This window comes from Lagenorhynchus albirostris, chromosome 2 (assembly GCF_949774975.1).
Source record: "Lagenorhynchus albirostris chromosome 2, mLagAlb1.1, whole genome shotgun sequence".
In the NCBI taxonomy this organism is placed as follows: domain Eukaryota; kingdom Metazoa; phylum Chordata; class Mammalia; order Artiodactyla; family Delphinidae; genus Lagenorhynchus; species Lagenorhynchus albirostris.
The window spans coordinates 80954958-80976551 of record NC_083096.1 but is presented as its reverse complement, the minus strand read 5'-3'; the positions used below and the strand labels follow the sequence as shown (position 1 = coordinate 80976551).

Here is a 21594-nt window from a genome sequence, read left to right as displayed (position 1 = left end):
CTTCCTCCCCATACTTTCCCCTTAATTCCAGTGCTACTCACTGACAACGGACACAAGAGGGTACGACAGGGTCCCCTGGATGGCGTGAGACGCCAGAAGAGCTGCTGCTGCATCCGTATTCTTGAAGCACTGGTCTGAGTCTTGGACACACTGGCGGTTGTCGATTTCCAGGAATACCTGAGAGCTGTGGGAAGCCGAGGGGAAAGAGGTAGAAGGGAAATGGGGAGAAAATGGAAGGGTGTCAGTCCAGGAATCCGAGTTGGAGAGGGTGACATGAGCCTTCTTCCTCACGCTCAGCCTCAGGCTCTCCACCTCTGGACGCTGCCTCCAGAAAGATCTCAGAAATTAAGATGCTGTCCACCTAGATCCCAAACACTAATTCTCACTCGGGAGATGTCTCGCTATCCTTGGTTTGGCTCAGTCTAAGCGTTCCGACTTAGGCAACATAAGACAAAGTGAGAAAATGGGGTGAAGCTGTCTTTGGTGGGCTTCTCCTACCCGTTCCAACGTACTCAAAGGTACATAGAGCCACTCTAAAAATACACCCCTGCCCCTTGTTTTTGTTCCTTACTCTCCTTTGTCTCTGCATCTGTACTTCAGCTAGCTATTGAATTGAACACTGTGAGATATACTAACAATGTGGTGTGTGAATGACAGAACATCTGCAGAACATCACCACTGTCAAAGAGACATAAATGAAGGGCCTTGAAAAGAAGGCCAGGATTAATACAAAGAGGAGTCATTACTAGAGGGATTTAAGGTAACTCTGGCAAACGGTTAGAGATTCTAGCACTTGAGGGGCCATCCTGACATCCTGCCCCCCACTTGCTCCAGCCCACTTTTCAGGATCCCCAAATCAAGGCAAACCTTTAGCACTAACGGTAAATACTGGGATCATGGGCTTGTGTTACTTGGTCTGGCTGTTCTTTTTCTGACCTTTCATTTTTATAGTTGCAGTTATGACTTCTGTGTATCAAAGCGCTCAGCTTGATAAAATTAAGCTTTAAGAAGTTCAGAAATTTAAAACTTACCCAGCCACTTCCTGTTCTTGATCGCCTGGAAGGGACCTGCGCGCCAATCTCTGCTTCTTCATGGCAGCTGACTTTTCACCGTAATAGGGGTAGACCATGAGGTCCCCCTGGGCATCCCGTTTGATGCGTAGGTTGGTGTGGAGCAGGGTGCCCAGTGCACGCAAGAAGCTGCGAGCATCCTGGAGCAGCTGTTCAGGTGGCATCAGCACCACAATGACCAGGGTACCCTCTGCCAGGTTTTCTGGCCGGTCAGCAGCACAGTCCAGCCCATCCCAGCCACACTCCTCACTGTTGCATCCCTGGTCACAATGGTTGTCTTTGAAGTGGTCTGCACAGTATTTGTCATATCTAGGTAGGGGGAGTCAGAGGAGGAAGAGAACAAGGTAAGGGTCTCAGACCAGACCGGAGCTCTATTTGATTTCCCCTTGGAACTAATGTGGATTTTCCTACCCATTTTCTATGGCTCAGATTAGATCCCGAATGTCCCATGAAGCCTTCTGTGACTCTCCTATCCCTGTCTTCTTAGAGTATATATAGTCTACACCCCTTAGTGTCAGTGAGTGCTCTCTGAATGAGAAACAAAACTGTACTCACTACACTCATGGGTCCCCAGACAACTCATAATCTTGTTAAATCTACTTGGTCCATGCTTCCTTTATTTTTTTTTTATCCATTGCCTCTAGGCTTTCAGAAGTACAACATGACTCTAGAGAGTGCTTCCAGAAACTGGATAGTAGCCCTGTACCATCAAGAGATGCTGTACAGTGGACCATGTTGATATGGCCCAATTCTTTTCTAATCAAGATTGAATCCCAGCTCTGGAAGGTATAGATGGGGAGCAGTGTGTCCCACACAGGATACCAGATCTAATTTGTACAGTATCTTTCAAACACTGGGGAAAGGAAATTGAATCCCAAAGCCCGGTGATGCAAAAATCATTTTATTTCCACTCTCCTCTCCTCCCCCACTCCCATCCATTGATGGTTCCACCACCTAGTAAAACTTGTGCCACTCTAGCTCAGGTCAGGAGTAGCTGTATGTGCTTTGGCAAGTTCTTGAACCTTCTAGGTCTCAGTTCCCTCACCTGTGAAAGGCCATTAACAATACCTATGCCTCACAAGGTTGGTGAAAATTAATCAGAGTTAAACTAAATGGGATGACTAAATGGAAAGTCATTATGTAACCCACAAAGCCCCCTATAACTGCAACAATGAAGACCTGGAGGGTTAAGTTGCCTAAGCTAGCTTGCGCTTCCTGATAAACCTGATGGGGAAACCCTGTCTTAGGGAAAGGAATGGGGCAAACAGAGAGAGGTACAGACCTTTCCGTCCATCCTGCAGGCAGGTTATGTGAGAGGCTGCCTGAGAGTGGGTAACAACACTTCCAAAAGTTATTTCCCCCAGGAGGTTGTGAGAGCAGCAGGCGAGGAAGCAGAGACAGGCAGAGAGAGGGCAGCTGTGCAGTGAGCATTCCTGCCCCTCTGTCAGCAAGGGAGAGCACAGGGCAGCGTGCGCTGGGACAAGGCTGACACCAGGAAGGAGAGGGCCCCAGGGCACCAGTCCGAAAAGCAGAGGCAGCTTGGGCTGAAGCACTGGAGTGGTTAGGAGCAACAACAAGAAACCGAGGTATGTTAGTGACAGTGTCCCTCAGTTCCGGGGACCCTGGATGCTTACTTGCACGTCTTGCTATTCCTCTGGCATTCAAAGTTGTCAAACAGGCACTCAGCCGTGTTGCACAGCTCATCACACTGGTTGTTGATGTAATCCCAGCAGGGAAGCGGGGAGGAGCAGTTGGCCCAGGGGTTCTCCATGGTGAGGGAACAGTCACCCCCATCCCACTGGCAGGCATGGCTGTTGCAGGCCTCATCGCAGACGCCATCCCGAGCTTTGTCGGCACAATACTGGCTCAGACAGGTGGCAGGAGGGGTGCTGGTGGGAGCTGTGTAGAATTCACAGTGGCTGCCCCAGAACGGCGGAGAACACTTGCAAGAGTAATAAGGAGGCTGGCGCTGAGGGTAGCAGCTGCCCCCGTGCTGGCAGGGGCTACTGGCACAGCCTGAGTCGCAGTCCTGGGGGTTGGGGCAGAAGCAGCGGGGTCCTGAGGCTGTGTGCACACACTGCTCCCCTCTCCTACACTTCACTTGTCCACAGCTGCTCTGGCATCTCGCCCCAGAGAATCCCTGTGGAAATCAGTGAACGAATGAGAATGGCAGGCTGACTCTTGAGGGCATGCCCCATTTTCCCTCCCAACCCCCTCTCTGCCACACCTCTAGGGAGGTAAAGGCTAGACCCTTGGCTAAGATCCCTCCATGTAGCCTCCTGGACCAAGTTCTAGGAAGAGACCTCTTCAAGTCAACCTGTAGGTTAGGGCTGGCGGTTCCATAGGATGAATATAGAATTTTCCCACTCTAAGAGCTCAGTTCTAGAAATGAAGTCAACAGTTCATGGTAGGATAAGAGTCAGGTGACACCGTATCTATTAGCACCTTTCCTAAGCGTCATTAGATCACTCATACAGTGACTTTATAGGGGAAAAACCTCACTTCAGAGTATTAGGTGTCTAAAAAACTTTCCTATGCCATTTCGTTCCTGGCCTTCTCGCTCAGTCCAGGCCAAGGTTACTGGACAGGTTTCCTTTTGGTACCTCTCCACACATAGTGATCTGTGTTAGAGAGGTGTTAGCCTCTGGCAGTAGCAAAAGTGTTTGCACAGCAAATGGCTAACGTTATGCTTCCTTCTAGTTGAAGAAGCAGCCTGCTCTCAAATAGTCCCCGCCAAGGAATGTGAGCAGGGTGGCATTTCCAACCAACTCTCTCCCAATCTGGGCAGTAAGACTACCCTCCAGCACAAGACCCAGAAGCCAGAGACACCAGCCCTGATTTCAAGGGAACATTCCATTGCCCTTGGTGCTTCTGAAGATTGACAGTCACAGATCAGGGAGCTCACTGTTTCTGGAAGTATTTTAACAGTTCTAAATGGAAAACTGAAGCACTTTCTCCTAAACAGGCTAAAATCAAGAAACGTCCCCACCAAGATAGTTCCCCACAGAGCTCGGAAACACCAGGTTTAATCTCAGCTTCGTCACAGACTGTGTGGAAGTAGAGCATCCTCCCTCAATAGGCAACACGGCACTCACCGGGGGACAACGACAAATGAAACCATCAGGCATGTTGCTGGCCACAGCACAAGTCCCTCCGTTCAGGCAAGGCATCTGGGGACACACATCGACGAACGTTTCACAGTGACGACCTCAGAGTAGAAAATGAAAGGGTGTTTTAAAAGGCAGAAGTAGTAACTGCAAGTTACAGAACAGAACACTCCTGGGATGTGGGCCAGTCAAAGGATTAGAGAAGGAGGGAGAGGTATGAGAATTAAGTTCTAATCCTAAGGGAACAAAAGAGGATGAGAAAGGCACTCATTGGATCTCAACATGCATGGCCCATCACCGACTCAGGGCAGTTCCCTCATCTGTCTTATCTACAGTAATAAGCACATACGTGCCTGAATCGACTCACAAAACAAGAATCAACTCACAAAACAAGATTTTTTTAAAAAAAAATGACTAATCCCTCCAAAAACAAAAAGGAAAATGACATCTAAGCTTTTTTTGAAGGCACTTTAGCTTTCATGAGTCAAAAGAAACATTCAGCAAAAGTGTTCACTGCATTTTAACACCGTCTATTCCATAAGAGAGGCTACACCAGACCAACACATCTAAATGGTGATTAACATATACACACTACTATATATAAAATAGATAACTAATAAGGACCCTACTGTATAGCACAGGACACTCTCTACTCAATACTCTGTAATGACCCATATGGGAAAAGAATCTAAAAAAGAGTGTATACATGTATAACTGATTCACTTTGCTGTACAGCAGAAAGTAACACAACGTTGTAAATCAACTATACTACGATAAAAATTAAAAAACTAAGAAAAAGGGTGATTTGCAGTTTATAGCGAATTTTCATCAGTGACATCTCTTTTCAATCATTTTCTAGCCTTTCTGTAACCTGATTGGCACTGTTTCAAAACACAGCTTAATATTCCCAGAGTTAATGATCTCTAGGCACAGTTCAGTTCTAAAACAGAAGGTATCCTGAGCCCACTGTTCCATGACAAACTGAACTAAGCAAATGAAATCATGGCGGGGGGGAGCGGCACATGGGGCAAGGATTCAGGCCCCATCTGGCCTTCAGGCACTTGGAAGGGAAGGGATGGCTTTAAAAATTAAAATGAAACTAAAATAGCAGTAATTTTGGCCAACCAGAATAATGAGGCAGGAGTTACAGATGTTTGTTTCTTCAAATCATAGCAGCAGACAATAAGCAAGAGCAGCCACCCCATTTGCATGGGGCTCAGGGACTGATGGTCCCTTGATGTTCATCTCAGCATCAGCACCCCACCATAATCGCCATCAATGAGTCAAAGCGTTTTTTATTCACAAGGGTAGAAAATGTAGAAACACCACTTCCTGACTAGGGGACCCCAATTCAAGGTGGCCTCCGTTCCTTCCTTCATCTAGTTCCTTCTTTCTTTGTAAGAGCTTATCATCGTTTCCAAATAAAGGAAGCCTCAGAGGTAATGAAAGGAACAGGAGTCAGTTCTGCTCTTCTGGCTTCTCAAGCACATCATGACCGATATGAGACTACAGACAGATTGTTCATATTCTTTCTGTCCAGTGTCGCCTCGAAGGCATGATGTTCATAATGGATTGTTTCTCTTTTGATAATGTACCTAGGCATCTTCTATATTTCAAAATCCATCCCATTTTTAATAAAATTCCCAAGTTCTTAAAGGTAGCACATCTTCAACATTGGAAGGAAGAATGTCTGGATATAATAGGCTCAGAATGTAGCAGAGTCCAACTTGCCAAACTATTAGTAAGTAGACTACTGCAGACTCTCATCTGACTCCCAAGGAATACTTCTACAGCATAAGATGCGGATGGATCCCAGAAGTGCAAAACAGATTTCTGATGATACTGCCATATTTAGACATAAACAACTATTTTAGCTCCCCAAAGTCACCAAGTTGCCCTCCTCCAGAAATAATTAGCGAGTGTCTATGATAAAGTCCCTATGCTGAGGCAGGACTTGGTCATCTTTATCATCTGTGATGAACACAGCCAAGTCTTAAGACGGCAGGTCATACTTGTGACTTCTGAAGTTTTCCTTTTCAAACCCTCATCAACCAATTTTGGTTAAATGCACCCCGATTTGGATCTACTCCCTTTAAGTGTCCTAGAAGACCCTAAGCCTCTCTGGATTCCCACAGAGGTGGAAAGGTCACAGTGGCAGCAACTACCCAGTAACTCAAGTCACTACATGCCAAAGGAGGCAGGGTGATGAAACCAGAGTTAGAGGTAAGGTTCCTGAAAACAAGATGTTATTTTGCTCAGATGAAGAGTTCTGAAGATGGATGGTGGTGATGGTAGCGTAACAGTGTGAACGTCCTAAACACCACTGAACTGTATACTTAAAAATGGTAAAGATGGTAAACTAAGTTATGTGTATTTTACCTCAATTTAAAAATGTTATTTTGCTCAACTACTCCCAACATTCTATTCTTTTTTTTTATATTTCTGCTACAATATGATATAATGAATGTATAACAAAAGAGACAGCATCTCTCAGGAATAGCAAACGTCGATGGAGCACAGACCTAAGAAAAAAATTGGGCCCTTGAATTAAGCTGGTCCAGTTTTTCACATATGAGAAAAGCTTCACTCGGGTCTGGGATGTGTCATACAGGGCCCAATTTCCTCACTAAAATCCCCCTCCGAGGCAGAGTGGCTGGGGAGGCTGGAAAGTCGCTCACCGGTAAAGGCACTGCGGCAGACACACAGGTAGTCGTTGGTAAGCTGTATGCAGTCTAGGCTGCCCTCAGAGCTGCAGGGGTTGGAGAGGCACTCGTTGATGTCCCCCTCACACCGCTCTCCAGCAAAGCCAGGCAAGCAGCGACAACTGTAGCCCCCAATCCTATCCACACACTGACCGCCATTAAGGCAGTGGGGACCCCTGGCACAGTCATCAATGTTCTCTTCACAAAGCAGGCCTGGACGAAAGAGAGGAGAGAGAGAAAATCATGACAATCCTTAGAACGCTGCTTTCCAGCAAGGGAGAACCACCCTTGTTGGCACTTTCACAATTAGTCAGGCTACATTCCTCAGTCTGCGGTGGGAACTTTTAGGTCAGGCAGGGCAAAACACACTCTTGATCAAGGGCAGCTGCTATCCTCTTGGTCAGCAGTAAGGAAAGAATGTACTCAGGGCTTCACACGTTCTCTCCCACACAACCGAAAGAAGCAGCTCACTAGGTAGTAGCTAGCATTATTTTCATTAATTTATTCATTTTGATTCAAAATATAAAAACAGTTAAAAAATAGCAATAAATAAATAAATAGATTACAAGTAAGAATTGGAAGAATTCTTGGTAAGAATTGGAAGTAAATTTTGAGTGACGTAATTGACTTTTCCTGTAAATAGTATAAGTGCACTAATATCTTATATTGAAAAAACAGAGGGGAAGTATCCTGTTGAGAGCTCAAAGGTTATTCCATTTAAAACAGAACTCATTCAATGTGCTGTAGTTGTAAATGAGCCATCAAGCATGAGTATCTGTAAATATTTTTGAGAAAGAAACAAAAGAAATCAATGACTATTCTAGAAATGATTTCATGATTAATTCAAACAATTGCAAAAGAAAGGAAAGCAGTTCTGTATTCCTACCACTTGTAATAGCAAGACTATTGGAAAGAAAAGAAAAATGTAAGAAAAGGCCTCATTTTCAATAGCAGTAGCAAAAGATAAAATACCTAAGAATAATCTTAACAAGAAATGTGCTACACCTACGTGAAGGCTATAAAATAGACCTGAAAGGCTCAAAAGGAAACTTGAATAAATGGAAAGACATTATGGTTTGGTTAGGAAGACTCCTCATCATAAAGATGTCAGTCTTCTTTACACAAATTCATAAATTTAATGTGACTCCGATAAAAATACTAACAGGATTTTTAATAGACAGTCTGATTCTAAAATTATATAGAAAAACAAACTATAACCACAGCCTGGAAAACTGTGAAAAAGAAGACCCTTAATATTTAAAGCAGAGAGGCATTGATAAATTAATAGAATAACAGAACAAAAAGGAAAGCCCAGAAAAACACCCAAATACACATGGGAATTTAGAATTTGATAAAGGTGCCATCTCAAATCACTGTATGAAAGATCAAATATTCAGTAAATTGTGTTGGGACAAATCAGTAGCCATTTGGGAAAAGTTCTCCAGTATTCTAGTACTTGAAGAAAATATGTGAGAATTCCTTTATAATCTTAGAATGGGAACAGTGTCGCTGACTAGGATTCAAAACACAGAAACCATAAAAAAAACCCTGATAAATTCAACCTGATTAAAAATAAAAATCTCTGCATGAAAAATTCCCATAAAGAAAATTAAAAAACAAAAAGCAATACATCGGGAATATACTTATATTTTGTTTCATAGACATCTGTTCTCTGTAAAATATTAAGATAAACAACATAACAGGAAAAAAGGATACAGATATGAACACAGAAACCATAGAAAAAAGAAAACCAAATGACTCTTAAATGAGAGTATGTCCATTCACATTGAGGAGAAGCCCACAGGTTTGCTCATACATTGCAATTCAGTAATATCAACCAAAATTACAAATGCACCTATTCTCTAATCCAGCAACTCCATTTCTGAAAATTTATTCTACAAATACACTTACACACATGCTAGACAATTCGCATTTCTATCATTAGGGCACTGGTTAAGTAAAATATGGTATGCCCATAAAAGGGATTTCTGCAGAATAAAAAAGATGAAGGAGGTTCTATATTTTGATATAGAAACATCTCCAATTAAGTTAAAAAAAAAAAAACCAAGTGCAAAATACTGTGTCTAATCTATCTTCAGAGTAAGAAGTGGGTATTAAAAATATCTTTGTCCTTGGCTTCTATATACATAAAGAAACTCTGAAGGATACATTAAAAAAAAACTCAAGAAAGATACACAGAAAACTAAAGAAAAGTGGTGTTTACTTGTTTGTGAGAGAAGGAGAACTAGGTATATGGGGAAGAGATTTTTCACTGTATGCTCTTTCTACGTGTGTGTGTGTGTGTGTGTGTGTGTGTGTGTGTGTGTGTGTGTTGGGGCGGGGGGTTGTATAAAATTGTGGACCATGTGCATACATTACCTATTAACAAACAAAATCAAAAATTGCAAAGTAAAAGCAAACCGGTATGTGCTCCCACTCTCATAGAATATTTGGTATTCTATAGACTGCTAGTAAAATGAACACAGATGCTTATCCTCCCATCAGAATAGAACCAGCAGTCATGAACAGACCTATCAAGTAAAAGAGAGGTCAACCTCAGCCTGAGGCAGAAGAACTATTACAGTTAGCTCTTGACGTGGGGGACTGGAGGCAACGCAGGCCAAGATCCAAAGCTCAGGAGTATAGAAAGAAAAGCAATAGTGGTAACTCTAGCAATGAGGCTGTGGGACTTGAGAGTCCTCTGGAATGTTCACCAAGGGCCAGAGAGAAATAAATACCACTCCACATATCTAACCAAACACAACAGCATAATAACTCAACGAGTTCTAAGTATGACAAACTCAAAGAGATCCACACCTACACACATCACAAAAGACAGAGAATTTTGAAAGCATCAAGAGAGAAGAGACTCATCATGTACAGGGATCCTCAATAAGGTTAGCAGCTAATTTCTCATTAAAAAAATGGAGGTCAAATCACATGGGATGGGATGACACATTCAAAGTACCAGAAGAAAAAGACTGTTAATAATAATAGCAAATCTATCATTTCAGCCATCCTTAACAAATGGTTAGAAGAGAGAAATTTCGTTGCCTTATGAAATGATCCATTCTAGGACTGATATCTCTAATTAATAAAATGTTAACGGTAAAAAAAAAAAAAGTTAATGGTATAGCAGAGATTTTAGTGTAGATGAATATCCATGTGCTTGCCTACATTTCCCAGTCTCCCTTGAAGCCAGGTTGAGACCATTTTACTACTTCTGGCCAGTATACTGTGAGCAGTAGTGATGGGTGTCACTTCCAGACTGAGGTATTGAAAGCTGCTGCATGACCCTGTAAGTCTGTCCCTCTTCCCCTGCTGTGGAGGTCTTGGAGGCCCCGTGCTGCAAGCCACATTTCTAAAATATAAAGAGAGGTAGCCCAACACACTCAGACTTGATCTGAGTGACAAAAAGAAAAATTGTTGTGTTAAGCCACTGAGATTTGAGGTTTAATTTGCTACTACCAGAATCACAGCTTGTCCCATACAGTACAAGTATTCAAAGGACCAAGCTAACAGCAAGTCAAAATTAACTTCTACTTCTCTTTCAGGCACTGAGCAGAGAACTCAGTACTTTTACAGGACAAATCTTCAAATATTCAAAGGCTGTTTCTCCCTAATTTTTTCTTCCCCGTTAACCTCATTGCTCAATAACTAGCCTACTAGTGGGGTACTCTTCCATTTTAATTTAGCCAAAGTCTGAACTCAAGAAGGGTAAATTACCAAAATTCACTGACACAAAGGTCTAAGACAGTATAAATATTTCTCTAACATTCTATTCTCTTTGACAATGAGAATCGATTTCCCACCATTGTGGATGGCCTCTTACTTTTTCTTTTTTCCACAAGCTGCTCAGAGCAGGTACCATTATAACTACATCTCTTCCAAAAAACAATACTCTAAGCTCTTTCCAAGAGATTGTTTGGAGGCAGGGGAGTGCCCCTGGCAAAATGATGGCTCCGTCACCCACCATCTAGGGTTGTATCTCATTAGGTCTTACTGCAATTCTTAGCTACAGTCTTGGGCCATCAGTGTTCTCCCCTGGCCTTATGAAAACAGGCAAATGTTTTCATGTCATTCATTTCCCCACTTTATGGAGGCAAAACTTGGCAAGTTTAAAAAAATAACATGAGCTGGTAAATATGAATTATTTTTTCAAGAGGCCACTAGTTGTCTTCCCGAGAAGCACCAAGAAATCTTGCTAACCAGATCAACTTTGTTGCAACCTTATGTCATTTTCACATTCTGTGTTTCACGGATCTCAACAACAACCAGACAGAATCGGAGTCAGAACATCAGAGCTAGGCAAGAGATGAATGAAATGGCTTGAATTACCAGGATTCAGATAATGCTTGATTTTTAAAAACCCACTCAACACTAAAAATGCATTTATAACTTAGAGAATGCCCTGGATGGAAGACAGGTAAGGCTGATTTCATACCCCGAGTGCCTGGTGGGCAGGAGCACTTGAAATGGTTCACAAGGTCGATACAGGTGCCTCCGTTCTGGCATGGCTGGTTCTGGCACTCATCCACTTCATACTCGCAATTGACACCCTGATATCCTGGGACACACTGCCAAGAGCAAGCAAAACGAACAAGAAATATTGGCCCATTGTAGGACACAGACCTTGAGAGCAAATGAGATCTGGTAAGTTACCTGTGACCCTCTTCCCCCAGCCCTTGCACGCTTCTCTGGCATCATCACACTCTCTACTAACAATCTCGTGCAGAGTTAGCTCACATCTTACTGGCATTTATCACTTCCAGCCGAAAGTGACAAAAAGCCACTTGAAGGGGAAGGCAAGGACTGAATATTCTGAGCGATAGTTCCGATGATGCCTGTGCAAAACTTTCGTCCCTCCTGTGTGCAGGCTTCCCCTAAAATATGCATTCCTTTGTATGTGATGAGGACCCTGTGACTCACTCTAACGGTATGTGTGGATGGTAGTAAAGATATCACATGTATTGATCTCCAGGTTCAGGAAACTACATGTTTAAGTGTGAGAAACTGACTGGTATGGGGTGAGGGCCCAGAGAGGTGGGCTAGCTAGCTGGGCTAGAGGTAGGGGTTCCAGGGCTTTTAGGGCTCATCAAGAAAGAAGATACCGACCACAAAGTGGCTCTATTTGGGAAATGTTTTGAGTCCCTCACAGCATAAGATCATCCAGAGGGAGAAAGAGGGTAAGGAGAGGAGGGCAGATGAACTTGGAGGGAAGGGGGTTACAGAGATGGGGCTGACGTGTTTGGTGATATCACTCAGCAGCCAGGCCAAGGTCTGTGGATCAGAGAGCTCTGAAGGGCAGCTGTGGCTTGGTATCTTCATGTCCTGGGGCTTATCTTACCTATGGCTAGCAGTGTCTGCTGCAGGTTTGCAGAATATACAAAGCAGGCAGGCTCTAAGTGGCTAAATTCTACTTATTAAGGCTATGTTTAAAACAACTGGATGTGTCAAAATTTGAGTTTGGTTCCAGTGGTTTTTGAGCTACCAGGTCTCAGCCTGCTGTGAAGAAATAAACAACTTAGGGACCAATATACAGATGCCATCTTTGGCTCATTTATGATAAGTAGACAAGCAAAGCTTTTCTCAGTGTTGCTTGGTGGTCTAAATTGGGATCAAATCCATGTCTCTGGTCTTTTGTTAAAATCTTGATCTAACCATTATCAGCCCAGACATTAAGAAGACATGACATGTCCCTTAAAAGACACACACATCCTCAAGTATACACATGTAACAGTATGACACTACACAGAACAGGCTAAGCAACATTTTTTTGAGAGAATTATTAGTTGGTTGATCAATGACTGTATACAAAGATGACATGGGTCAAAGGGACACGCCTCAAAGTGGCTTCTCCTATCTCAACTGCTATTCAGGGAAATACCAGGAGCCGCAGGGCTGGGTGGGACTGTGAAATGCACAGCAGGCGAAGGTTGGCTTTGAATCCTGGAAGCAGCCCTGTGGAAGATGGTTCCAGACCTCTGTAAAATTATCTTACCAGAGCTATTTTAACTTATTGCACAGGGGGACTGAAAAAAACCCAGTGATTAGTAAACACTGTAATTGTAACTGGAAAAAAAAATCTATAAATTGTGAAAATAAGACATAAGCAGCTAAACTCAATATGCTAATGTTCGTAGGAGTTGTGCCATCTTCTGGGAGGTCTCTGACCTCTCCCTGCTCATCTTACTCACCTCACATCTGTATCCACCAATGAAGTCCCTGCAGGTGGCTCCGTGCTGGCAAGGATTGGACGAGCACTCATCCAGCTGATCCTCACAGTAGCTCCCGGTGTAGCCCAGGGGGCACTGGCAGTGATGCGAGTTGCCAGCACTGATACAGATGCCTGAGTGCTGGCACAGGCGGTCAACGGGCACCCCTGGGAAACCCAGTGGGGGAAGAAACATCACGGAAGGGCACACAACACGTCAGGTTCAGACCAACTAATCTAAGCCGGTTGACACATCAAATTTTATTATTGTCTAGTTCACAATCCCCGGTACCAGTTTTATATTAAAAATAAACAAGCCCTGAAAGTGGAATATGCCTTCCTTTCACTTCAAATACCTTTCTTTTTGGAATCTCTAGAGCTGTTCCTCTGCCCTTTCACCTTCTGTTTCAGACCCTTTCTCCAGAGTCTTCTCCATCCACTCCTGTCTTCCCTTCCCTCTCCTCCCATGATAACAATATTTGCCCTAAAACGCTGCTGGTCAGTCAATACTTTGTGAACGGACCCTTGAGTCTGAGGGGGCACAGCTCACCTCTGTGGGAGGCCGCAACCTCACAGGAGACATTGGGCACGTCACAGTAAGCACCAGCCCATCCAGACGGACACAGGCACCGGGACTGTGCTTTCTCCTGAATGCAAGTACCTTTGTTTTTACATGGAGACCGACTACAGAGGTTCACCAGGGTCTGAAACAGGGGCATACACATACATCAACATTCAGACACCAGAAACGAAAAAAAAAAGTTACACTGCATTTTAAGAAATCAAAGGAAAGCATACTAATTAATAATTTAAAAAAAGAGCCCTCACCCAAGCCTTAAACTTAGATCCACTGTCCCCGGATAATCCAATCATTTTATACAGTCTAATTCCTTTTAGCTCTGCTATTTAAAAATTCTTACCACACAAGTTTAAGAATTTGAGGAAGCCCAATAGGTTAAGTTATCCCCTCCGCCACACTTATGTCTAGAAACATGGCCACCCTATGCGGCTAGAAAGAAAGAGAGAGTTAAAGCTGTCAGACAGCTCCTACGTGCTGCTCCTGAGTGAGAAATCCACGTGGGGCTTGATCAAGTCTGTCTGCGGTGAATAGAGTGAAAGGACTTAAAGCCTGTTAATAAACCTAAAAACTGTCAAAGAGCTTATTTGATGGGAGAAACTCAGGCTTACGAAAAGCATGAGACAAAGACTGTAAGTGAACTAGCACCTTCTCCAAAACTCACATGGGGTGGCCTGGCCCCCGGGGAGAGGAAGGCCATACTCAACAGTACAGACCTTTCGTGAAAGAAAGGGGCAAGGGCAGAGCGCTCCACGAGCACCTGTAGTCTGCACTGTGAGAACAAGCAGGAGCCCTGTGAAGAACACCCTCCTGAAGGGTGAGCTGGGACTAAGCGAGAGAGAGGCATGGATATATATACACTAGCAAACGTAAGGTAGATAGCTAGTGGGAAGCAGCCGCATAGCACAGGGAGATCAGCTCCTGCTTTGTGACCACCTAGAGGGTGGGATAGGGAGGGTGGGAGGGAGACGCAAGAGGGAGGAGATATGGGAACATATGTATATGTATAACTGATTCACTTTGTTATAAAGCAGAAACGAACACACCATTGTAAAGCAATTATACTCCAATAAAGATGTAAAAAAAAAGAAATACCCTCCTGATCCACAGAATCAGCAACAAGCTGTTTAACAGGCAGAGGTGCTTATAGCGCCTTTGCTTACAGCAAAGCCTTATTGAAGTGTACTCTGTAAGTCTAGTTAAACGTGGCCATTTATTCCTAAGTTCTTTGGACTGCTGTTATTCTATCATGTACCATTGTTTGAGAGGTAAAGCTACATAAAATTAAATACAATGCTGTTTGGTACGCAACCTTGGAAAAGTTACTTTGCCCCTCTGGGGCTCAGTTTCTTCTTCCACGAAATGAAAGGCTAGACCAGTCAGCTCTCAGGGGTCCTTCCCTTATAAGAATCTATGAAAACGTATATTATTATAAATAGTTGAATTTAAAAGACATGTGAATAGCTTGGTTTTGAGACTGTTACAATATTGCAAGACATGATAATTCTCATTATCCCCTTAGATGTTGTACCTGAATTTTAAAAATCGTATTTTGATTGTTCTTTATTTCCCTTTTTGTATTTCCTAAATGATATCTATGCGCTTATTTCCCACATGCATTTTCTGCAGTTCTTGGTTAGCCTGTTATAACAATTTTATATTTGTTAATCCATATAATCTTGCCAGTGTCACCATTTTGGAATCTACCCGCTATTAAGAAGCTCTCCAGATTTATCTCAGGGACATCCCTAAGACCCAGAACTTTCTCTTTTGGGTGGGGCTTATTCTGCCTAGAAAAGGAATAGGTGTAATATTCAACTATTCTGAGGGAGCTGAATGAATGGGATGGAGTCTAATTACCTGACAGTTTTTCCCAGTGTAGCCCAATGGGCAGATGCAGCGGTAGGTACCCAGGCCATCAACACATACTCCTTCATTCAGGCATGGATGAGAGTTGCATTCATTGATTTCATGGAGGCAGAAGGGGCCAGTGAAGCCCACAGGGCACAAGCAAGAGAAGGAGTTAATCCCATCGATACATGTGCCACCGTTGAAACAGGAGCTAAGAAGCAAACAGGGAGAACAACATTAGCTATGTAATCTGGTTCCTCTGACCTGCTATTTAAAAACTAAGGTTCCTGGAATCTAAGATATTACAGAGGCAAATACTCCTGAGCACCCAAAACTCCTATATCCAGTAAACGTTACCTTTTTCCAAACTAGAATGGGCACCAGTCAGCCTGAATCTCAGCTTCCTTCGCACAGCCAAAAAGATTAGAGGAGTATTTAAAAGTCTGAGCTTATTAGACGCTGAGGCTCCTAAGGAAAGTGAAGGTTTCCAAGTTTTACCCCGTGCTTCTGTAGCTTTCCATGTCTCAGATTTCATTTTATCCCTAAGTCAATTTAATTTATAAGGGAAGTGTTAAATAAATAGCTCTTGACTCTAGATTTCTTTATGGAAGAGAAACAGAACAAATTTGTTGATAATTTAAAAAGAAACAAACCTCCCAGAAATTACTTAAAGAGGGATGACAAATCTGCAAAGAAATAGGAATTTCTTAATTGTCAACTAAAATGAACAAGAGACCAAAAGGATATGGAATAGAATTATAGCTCTTTCTGTTCCCTATGCAAGCAACAAATGATGATCCATCTCACTAAGTTGTTTTTTTTTTTTTTTCTTTTTTTTGCGGTACGTGGGCCTCTCACTGCTGTGGCCTCTCCCGTTGTGGAGCACAGGCTCCGGACACGCAGGCTCAGCGGCCATGGCTCACGGGCCCAGCCACTCCGCGGCATGTGGGATCCTCCCGGACCGGGGCACGAACCCGTGTCCCCTGCATCAGCAGGCGGACTCTCAACCACTGTGCCACCAGGGAAGCCCTCTCACTAAGTTTTTCAACCTCTAACCTTTGAGCTTGTAACTACATGTCTACAAGGACTCAGGAACTAGGAAATAAGAGGTGATTATGGGGTGGGATCCAAGTGGATGCCTTATGCCTGTCCCTTGATCCCAGTACTGTGCTCTGTAGTTTCCTCCTGTTTCTCCCTTTGCCCCTAAGACACTGGTGCCTGAGGACACGGGCTGCTCACCTCTCAGTGCACTCGTCAATGTTGTCCTCACAGTGGACTCCATCAAATCCCGCCTGGCACTTGCAGGTGTAGCTGTTGACATAGTCAGAGCAGGTCCCTCCGTTCTTACAGGGTTCACTCAGACACTCATCCATGTCTGTCTGACACCTGTCCCCAGTGAAGCCCGGAAGGCATAGGCAGGAGAAAGTATTCACTCCGTCTACACAGGAACCTCCATTCTGGCAAGGATCTAAGCCATTGCACACAAGAATTAGAACTCTGAACAGCAGCATCAAGTTAACCTTAGACTCATAAAGGTGAGTACCCTGCACTGAGTCACACAAAGAACAGAAACAATTCTGACTTTTCTTTGCATCTATTTTGCCCTGACTCCTCCATTTATGAAAATGAATGCAGTAACACTTCCCTGAGATTCTTAATAATAAGAATCTGTTTAATACCTGGAATGAACTTTCCATATACCACTAACAGTTTTGCAAACTTAATAGTCATAAAACTTGTATTTGTCCCACAAACTTGCATTTGTAAATCAAATACATGCCCCAATACACAGAATCTCAGAAATATCAATAAAGATTTTCAAAAGGTGTATGTAGTGGTGGAGTGGGTTGGGTACGATGGAATAGATAGTAATCAGCCCCCCTGCGCTAATCTATCTTTGCTTTCTTTTCCCTCCCTCTCTTCCTTTCTTCCCTCATTTCATTTTTCAAATGCACACAGAACATTTACCAAGACAGACCATACACTGGGCCATATGACATGCTTTAATAAATTTAAAGTAATTCAAATCATGTGAAGAATGTTCACTGATCACAATGGAATTAAACTAGAAATCAGTAACAAAACCTACCTGGAAGGAATCAGCAACAAAAGATATTTGGAAACTAAAGAACACACTTCTAAATAACTTATGAGTCACAGAACAAATCCAAATGGAAACCTGAAAGTATTTTGAGCTGAACGAAAAGAACATGACACGTCAAAATTTGTGAAATAAAGCTAAAGCAGTGTTTTGAGGAAAAATGTATAGCATTAAATGCTTATTTTAGAAGTAGTAGAATGAAACAAAATCTAAACTTCCATCTTAAGAAACTAGAAAAAGAAGGGCAAACTAAAACCAAAGTAGGCAATGAAAAGACTAAAGAGCAGAAATCAATGAAATAGGAAACAGTAAAACAACTGAGAAAAATCATGAAACTAAAACTGGGTTCATTAAGATTATAAATACATACCTACATACGTAAATACACATAATACATAAACAGATAGATTACTAAAACCAATAATGCTCTACCAAGAGCAACCAGATGAAAAAAGAGAGAAGACATAAATAACCAATATCTGAAATAAGAGAAGGGAAATAACCCCATTTTAAAATAAACATTAAAAGTACAATAAAGGAATATCATGAAAGACTCAATGCCAACAATTCTGACGACTTAAAGTAAAACTCATTCCTTGAAAGATGCAAATCACCAAAGCTCAATGAAAAAGAAATAGATACCCTGAACACCTATTAAAGGAATTAAATTTATAATTAAAAACCTTCCCAGAAAGAAAATTCTAGGCCTAGATGTTTAGAAGAAATGATACTAATTCTACTCAAAGTCTTCCAAAAAATAGAAAGGGAACACTTTCTGATTTGTTCTATGAGGCCAGCATCACCCTCTTATCAAAACTATACAAATACAGTATAAGAAAATTAGAGAACAACATGCCCCATGAACACAGATACAAAAATCCTTAGCAAAATTTGAGTAAATAATATCCAACAATATATGAGAGAGATAACACATCATGACCAAGTAGAATTTATCCCAGAAATTTAAGGTCAGTTCAACATTTGAAAATCAATTAACATAATTCACTTACATTAAAAGACCTTAAAAAACAGTATTACCACCTCAAGAGATACTGAAAACTCATTCAAAAGAAAAGTAACCCTCAGTCATTATTAAAAGGAAGAAAATCCTCAGCCAACTGAAGGTAAGTTGCAAAATTCTCACCAAATTGAGGTAAAATGAGGTAAATTCCTCAATTTGATGCTTCTCCCTTAGAATCAAGAACAAGGCAGGACCAGCTTCTCTCACCACTTCTATTCTGCATTTACTGAAGTCAGTGCAATAATGCAAGAAAAATAAATAAAATGCGTACAGATTTAGAAATAAAAGAATACAGAAAAGAAATAAAAGGTATAACAGTTGTATTTATTCAGAAATAACATAGTGTATTATCTCTATAAAAAATCCTAGGAATCTAAACTAAACCAGAAGCTATACTAATCTGGAATTAATGATAAGTGAGTTTAGCAAGATTACAAAACAGAATTACTCATTAAAACCTTTAGAACTCATATTCCCTCTCTTCAGAAAAGAGTTTTCATTATATGATTCTATTTATATAAAACTGTAAAAAAATTCACACAAATCCATAGTGACAGAGATAGATCCCTGGTTGCCTGGGACAGGAAAGTGGAAAGGAGAGTTAAGTTACAAAAGAGATGAGAATACTTTCGGGGGGGTGGACATGTTCAGTATCTTGAGTATTGGTTTCAGTTGTCGTACGGCAAGACTTATTGACTGGTACATTTAAATACTGGCAGTGTGCTGTATGTTAATTATACTTCAAGAGATGTGCTTTTCTAAAAAAGCTTTCATAGCATTGTCCCCACTTCGTCAATGTACAAAAATCAGTAAGGCAATACTTAGAAGGGACTACCCTGCCTTAACTCCTAAAGCCACTGGCTTCAAAATGAAGATTTTTAAAGTACAAAGACTAAAGGCACGTGGTAAACTATTGGATGGCCCATCTTGGCACTGAGAGGCGAGCGCCTCCGCTGAGTTCTGCTCTGCTCCCTATGCTCTCCTCTCCCTCGGGGGCTGAGGGGCAGGCTGGCATACTCACTGGCAAGGCAGTCATCGATGTCCTCCTCACAGTCCATACCGCTGAAGCCTGGAGGACACTCGCACATGTAGCTGCCCTGGGTGTTATGGCAGAGACCGTGGTTCATGCAGGGCTTGGAGACACACTCGTCAATGTCAACTGTACACCGCTGACCTGGAAACACAGGGGCAATGAACGGTCCAGTCTTTGGAAGTCGATTCCCACAGAAATTTATGTGGGGCCTGAGCTTCAGCTGGGGTAGGTGGGGCTACTCCAAGGATATTCCGGTTGGTCTCCTGCTTTTGGAAGTCCCTTAAGGCTTCTGTGCCCCTAGCAGTTGATGCTACAATGCCCTGTAGAACATCATGGTTTCAGACCCTGGTGGGAGTCCTCTAGCCCCAGAGACATGCAAAACGGAAAGGCTTTCTAAAACATTCCAGTTAGCAGCTTCTATACATGGCCTCCGTTCTTAACAAAAAAGGGCAAGCCTCAAAAGACCAGGTCCTCCGTGTCATCAGATAACCTGACCACTTTGTTTAAGGCGCTTGGTTTCCCCATTCCCATGTTGTTACCTTGCCAGCCAGGAGCACACAGGCAGGTGTAACTCTCAAAATTTGGTGCCTCTTTGCAAACACCAGCATTCTCACAAGGGTTTGGGGAACAGGGAGCCAATACAGTCTGACAGTTCTTTCCTGTAAATCAAATGACAGAGTTCATTATAGAGAAAAATTCCAAGGAAACTGAAACTCCCCCCCCCACCCCACCAAATTCTATACTGAAGGATGATCTCTGAATTCAGGTCTAACGTAATGGATAAGAGCTTTGGAATCTGAGAGACCTATGGACTTTTGTGTCTTGGCTCTGATGTGATTACTAACAGTGTGATCTCAGGCAAGTTATCTTCTCTGAGCTTCCACATAAATAAGATGGGAATTAGGATGGTATATAACTCATAGAGGCTTTTTGTGGATTAAATGCTTACAAAGTCCTTATTAGCATAGGGCCCAGTACCTAGAGTAAGTACTCAACAACTGCTGGGCTGCTGTCATCTTCATATTATTATCACGAGGGGTTACATGGATTTGGAATCCTGCATCAATCAGGGGTGACAGTTTCTGCATCTTCATAGCTAAGATTCAGCTACTCAGATGCTTAGCCACACAGATCTACCTTCACATGAGCGGGGAAGAAGTAACACAGCCACCTACTCCTCAAAACCTCTGCCGGCCTGTTCCAGAAGGCAACGGGGTTGATGAGAAGGCCACCAGAGGTGGAAAACAGTGAAGTAATTCTGAATGCCTAGTAACATCTCTCTTTATATCAACGACATGACATTGATAGTTGCCCATCAACATTTCCTATCTTAGTATACTGAATATAAGACTCCAGAAAAAAATTAAAAGAATGCTTTTATTAAAGGGGAGATAGGCTTTTTCCAAGACGGCAGAGGAGTAGGAGGACGTGGAGTTGCCCTCTCCCCACAAATGCACTGGGAATATATCTACAAGTGGAACAATTCTCCCAGAGCACCTGCTGAACACTAGCAGAGGACCTTGGACACCTAAAAGGACAAGAAAGATTCCCACATAACCAAGTAGCATGAAAGAAAGAAGAAGGGAAAAGGAAGAGGAGAGGAAGCAGGATGGGACCTGTACCCCTGGCAGGGAGATGAAGGTGAGGAGAGGTTGCCACACCTGGGGAAGCTTCCTCACCGGCAGGGAGATCAGCTGGGACAGAAGGGGAGACTTGGAGACTCAGAGGAGAGCCCGGCAACTGGTGTGTGGCAGGCAGGACACAGTGAGACCTATGCAGATGGTCCGTGCCACAGCCCTGTGCCACCCAGCCTGAGACGGGTGCCTGCAGGTGCACACGGGGGCTGGGCGCCAGAACGTGGGGTTTGGAGAGCAGACCTGGGGAGGGGACTGCTGTTGGCTGTGAGGAGACAGCCTGA

The 21594-nt window shown here is 42.9% G+C and overlaps 1 protein-coding gene across 3 annotated transcripts in view; it reads right to left on the bottom strand.

Moving 5' to 3' along the window:
* Nucleotides 1–21594, bottom strand: part of NOTCH2 (notch receptor 2) — a 175829-nt gene that overhangs the window by 9185 nt on the left and 145050 nt on the right. For 2 of the 3 annotated variants that reach the window (XM_060139208.1, XM_060139209.1), the window contains 12 exons: nucleotides 20216–20335; nucleotides 19665–19817; nucleotides 16761–16989; nucleotides 15531–15732; nucleotides 13644–13797; nucleotides 13077–13261; nucleotides 11324–11456; nucleotides 6856–7092; nucleotides 4166–4278; nucleotides 2705–3210; nucleotides 1032–1379; nucleotides 42–184 (listed from right to left, as the gene is read on the bottom strand). In XM_060139208.1, the coding sequence (XP_059995191.1) occupies nucleotides 42–184; nucleotides 1032–1379; nucleotides 2705–3210; nucleotides 4166–4278; nucleotides 6856–7092; nucleotides 11324–11456; nucleotides 13077–13261; nucleotides 13644–13797; nucleotides 15531–15732; nucleotides 16761–16989; nucleotides 19665–19817; nucleotides 20216–20335 (2523 nt within the window). Of the gene's footprint in view, nucleotides 1–41; nucleotides 185–1031; nucleotides 1380–2704; nucleotides 3211–4165; nucleotides 4279–6855; nucleotides 7093–11323; nucleotides 11457–13076; nucleotides 13262–13643; nucleotides 13798–15530; nucleotides 15733–16760; nucleotides 16990–19664; nucleotides 19818–20215; nucleotides 20336–21594 lie in introns of those variants that run through there. The other variant, XM_060139210.1, reaches the window with a different exon arrangement.